The sequence below is a fragment of the Vespa velutina genome, chromosome 6 (genome assembly GCF_912470025.1).
Source record: "Vespa velutina chromosome 6, iVesVel2.1, whole genome shotgun sequence".
In the NCBI taxonomy this organism is placed as follows: Eukaryota; Metazoa; Arthropoda; class Insecta; order Hymenoptera; family Vespidae; genus Vespa; species Vespa velutina.
The window spans coordinates 3,744,799-3,749,798 of NC_062193.1; the positions used below are offsets into that span (position 1 = coordinate 3,744,799).

General features: G+C 34.0%; 1 protein-coding gene across 8 annotated transcripts in view; it reads right to left on the reverse strand.

Moving 5' to 3' along the window:
* LOC124950090 (membralin) overlaps positions 1-5,000 on the reverse strand; it is a 60,244-nt gene that overhangs the window by 42,765 nt on the left and 12,479 nt on the right. For 7 of the 8 annotated variants that reach the window (XM_047496288.1, XM_047496287.1, XM_047496286.1 and 4 more), the window contains exon 9: positions 4,314-4,397. The exons of the other annotated variant lie outside the window; for it this stretch is intronic. In XM_047496288.1, coding sequence (XP_047352244.1) covers positions 4,314-4,397 — 84 coding nt within the window. The remainder of the gene's footprint in view (positions 1-4,313; positions 4,398-5,000) is intronic. 8 annotated transcript variants of the gene reach the window in all.

The window sequence follows — 5,000 nt, forward strand, 5'->3', positions numbered from 1 at the left end:
TTCGTTCACGGGCATGAATTTCAAGAATGTCTTCATTTGAGATTCGATTAAAAATTGTGACATCGCGGGACATGAATCAGTTCTATATATCGAGTGTCCTCACGCCGAAAGGTCTTTCTTACGTCGGATAATGTCCGGATAATGCGCTCATTTAAATGCATGCTAGCCGAGCATTACTTCATGTTGGTAAGCCAAGGGCTCGAACAAAGAAAGAGAGAAAGAAAGGAAGACAGACAGTCAGACAGAAAGAGAGAGAGAGAGAGAGAGCCAAGTGTATTAGGTCTGATCACAATAATAGCACCCTTTTCTCTAGAAACTCTTCTTTTCCTTCATAAAGTACTTAACCTTTGGAAAGAGAGTACACTTATATCGAAGATGTAAAAAATCTCTTTCGATTTCGATTCGTCCATTAGAAATACGAAATTAACATACGACAACGTCTCGTATCTAACAAAAGTATAGATATTCTCATTTTGTAAATGTAAAAATATTTACCCATGATATATAGTGAATGCAACAACAAAAGCTTTTGTCTAAAGGAACGAGAAGGCTAATAATGTGGTTAATCAATGGTCGAGCTATGCCACCTTCTCTACGTTTACTACATTCCGACCGCTGACAATTTCGCAGGGACCTCGAAAATCAGCGCGATCTAATGGACATAATATTTCTCGTTGACCGGCCACGATGTCCTTTGAGTTCCGTTCAAAGCTTGCCATAGAATATATATGTACTATATATATATATATATATATATATATATATGTGTGTGTGTGTGTTATAATTTATATACCTAGATAGGAGGCGGTGGTATAACAGAATTATTTATTGGCCCAGAAATCAATATCTATTAAATATTTTTGAATAATACGAATATAATAAAAAAAAGGAATATTATCATGTTTTCCAGTTTCTTGAATCGATTTAGTACAACGAGATATATATATAAGTATATATATATATATAACTTATATGTATCCATTATATATGGGAAAAGCCGTATGCATGGCATTGCCGTTGCCATTACGTCCCATCAGAAACATATCCACACTTTGTTGATAGATATACCCAACCAACCCACGGTCCGTACAATTTTCTCGACAACTACGACCTATGACCACTCGAAATTCCATCAAGCATTTCCAACAACGGAAGCAACGATCCCAACAGCTCTACGTTTGACAAGCTTGTTTTCCTGCGTTTCACTAGCGGTCACCCTCGGTGTGGCCTTTACGTGCGAATAACGTTTTGCTTAGTTATTTTCATATGTATATATATATATATATATATATATATATATACCATTCTCGAAGTTATACCAAATCCAGCAAACACAGTAGAATCTACCACCCTTTAACTCGATTTCAAATAAGAAGATATATATTATCATAACATTCATTTGTGTTTTTTTCTTTTCTTTTCTTTCCTTTTTTTCCCCCCTTAAATATCAAAGAACAATCTCTATTGTGTTGTGTTCTAACATTTTCGATCAAAGGAAAAAAAAAAAAATAAAAAAGATCGACAAGTTCAAAGGAAAAAAAAAAAAAGAAGCTACATAATTCCATAAGAAAATTTCAAGATCTTTGTTTTGTTAAATGGATGAGAGAGAAAACAATATAAAGAATGCGACACGTTGGTAGTACTCTTGAGAATGCGTTTACGGCATGTTGGATAGTCGATCATGCGTTACTAACACGCTTTCCTGCCGGTTACTCTCCGGTTCTTTTGACATTCCATTATGCAAAATCGCTGTTCCCAAGCGGAAGTAAATGCTGAATGACGCGTAGACGATTTCACGGCGACGTTACATCGTCGGAACGCATCATTTCAGGCGTCGATTAAATCGTGATGTAAACTAAGTAATATATATACATACATATGTACATACACTCATTCATATGTATATTTATTTAACAATGTAATAAAAATAAAACAGGGTATTAAAAAAAAGGAAAAGAAAAATTTCACTGATCATCAATTATCCTATTTTTCTTTAAAATTTTCCTTAAAAGATTACGATTTGATGGTATGTGTAAAAGACAGAAATAGAGAGATAGAAAGATAGATAGATAGATAGATAGATAAATAGATAGATAGATAAAGAGAGAGAGGGAGAGAGAGAAACGTGCACGAATAAAATTATGTATACTTCTAACAGATATTTGCAAATTTTTCATTTTCAACCTGTTTGACGAAATAATGTCAAACAAAAATTTCATCTATTTCCCGATAAAAGAATAAATATATTATTTGCTTCTTGTTCCAATAAATAAACAAAAAAAAAAAAAAAAAAAAGAACCATTATATCGATGCCGAATTCTATTTCTTTTACGATTCATTAATCCATTTATCAAAGTTTCCTGATCTCCATCCTCAAGTCAAATTTTATTTTCGTTCTATCGAAAGAAATTTCATACGTATGTACATGTGTCAATCGATTCATCGATCGAAAGATCTTTCTCCTTGTAATGACAGATTAAAAAATGGAATAGTTTTATAGAAATGCATTTGGATGTTCTTGAAAACTCGTTAACACGCGTTCGAAGTACCACGTGTGCAGTATGGCCAGTGAAAAGTTTAAAAAAAAAAAAGAAAACAAAATGAAAAAAGAGAAAGTGAAGATAAAGATTTGGTTGAGAAAGAAGGATCGAAGGAGGAAATCGCTAGGATTTTCAGAAAAGAAACTCCGAGAGGGATGACGGATGGAGGGCAGGAAGCGACACAGGAACCGGAACCTATTACTTCAGATAACAACTTCCCTGAGGCTTCCTTTCCTTTCCTTTCCTTTCCTTTCCTTTTCCTACACGACTACCCTTTAAACTCGATATACGCGTACACATATACTTTCACACATAGAAATAGAAATAGAAATAGAAATAGAAATAGAAATAGAAATAGAAAGAGAGAAAGAGAGAGAGGACTACACACTCTACGATCTCTGCAACCCGAATCCGGAAATTTAGCGCTCCTTTTGCCATTTTGCTGGCTCTCGTGCAACTGGTGGCCTCGCGATACCGTCGGACCATCCAAACGCGAGTAGAGAATTTTAGGATAAGCCAGTGAAAAGCCGACCAACGTATATACCAACGTATATAGATATTATATATATATACATATATATATATATATATATATATATATATATATATATATGTCTATGTATCTACCTATCTACTACATTAGCATGTACTACGAAATCGAGATTTAATTTGATGCAAATCGGCTAAACGAGGGATAATAGAAATGAATTTCTATTTAAAACTAAATAATCCTAAAGGTACTTTTGAAAACTTTTTTTCTCCCGAAATAATGACTACTGTTTAATAAAATTTAAATTAAAGATTCAACGAGACATCGTTCGTATTTAATAAAAAGTCTAAATAACTATATACATATTGGATTCGTATTTACAAGTAACAATATAAAAAGGAGTACGAAATGAATGAGTTAACGTTCAAACAGAAATGTTGAAATGGAAATTTGGGGACGGATCATCGAGAGTACAAGGACGAGGATAACGACGACTATAGCAATACACCGTTTGACGGCCTCTTCCTAAATGGACTTCGAGCGGGTTACCCAACTGTTGCGCCTTCATCAGAAATTTATGCAGAATCCTCGGTTAACCGTCCCGGCCAATCAGCTTTGTAACGAAGCTAACGTCGTACCGACAAGGGAACGAAGAGAGTAGTCTCGGAACACACTGACGCTGTGATTTAGTAAAAAAGGCGACCTTAAATATTTCATTGAGCCCGTTTGAATGTGTATGTATATATGTATGTGTGTGTAGTTGTATGTGTTTTTCGTTGTTGTTGTTCTTGTTCTTATTCTTGTTCTTATTCTTCTTCTTCTTCTTCTTCTTCTTCTTCTTCTTCTTCTTCTCCTTCTTCTTCTTCTTCTTCTTCTTCTTCTTCTTCTTCTTCTTCTTCTTCTTCTTCTTCTTCTTCTTCTTCTACTACTTCTTCTTCTTTTTCCTCCTCCTCCACCTCCTTCTCAACTCGACAATGTCCAAAGTTAACTCGATTAAATGCCAAAAGTTACGACAAAACTTCCGTTAAATTTTCATCAGGATAACGAAATACTAAGAGAGAGAGAGAGAGAGAGAGAGAGAGAGAGAGAGAGAGAGAGAGAGAGAGAGAGAGAGAGAAAGAGAGAGAGAGAGACAGAGAGAGTTTAATACTGGCTGAGTTCAAGTGAATATCAAAAAGAGAAGATAAGGAAAGAAAAGTTCGTTCGAATCGAAAGGACCTTATTTTTTTTTTTTTTTTTTTATATATATATCTTTTTCTTTTTCTTTGTCTGATTATACTCACCGACCAATGCCAGAATCACCGTTAAAAGGGATGCGGCTGGAAACGACACCGGCATGTTGAATTCCAACATTTGTAGGAGATCCACTATAACAAAACGGAAACGTAATATCGATTAATGGGCTTCGGCGTAGCGTTCTAGTTGACGGCAAGTATGCTCTCTTTTTCTGTCACTGTTTCGAAAAAAAAAAAAAAAAAGAAAGAAAAGAAAAAAAAGAAAAAAGGAATACATACGAACGAAAATATTTTTCAAGCCATCGACATTATTTTTTTCTTCTTCTTCTTCTTCTTCTTCTTCTTCTTCTTCTTTTGTTATGTTTCCTTTCTTCTTTTTCTTTTCTTTCTTTTTTTTTTTTTTTTTTTTTTCCATTGCAACATTTTTATAAATAATTCATTATAAAGATTTCTTAATAAAGAAATACATTGAAACGATGAGAAACAGGTATGATAAATAAATAAATAAATAAATAAATAAAATACGCGAGATAATGAAATGTAATCAGAATAAATGAGCTAACAAGATAACTATAAATATAATAAATGATTCATGATATCGTTGAAATACATAGAACGCGATGCTTCCGATGAAACATTATATCATCGACATCGCCGATGCCGCCCAAGCCCCGTCAGTATCTATGAATTTAATATTTATTAGATTTCCGGCGCGAAGATCTCGCCTGGCAGCAG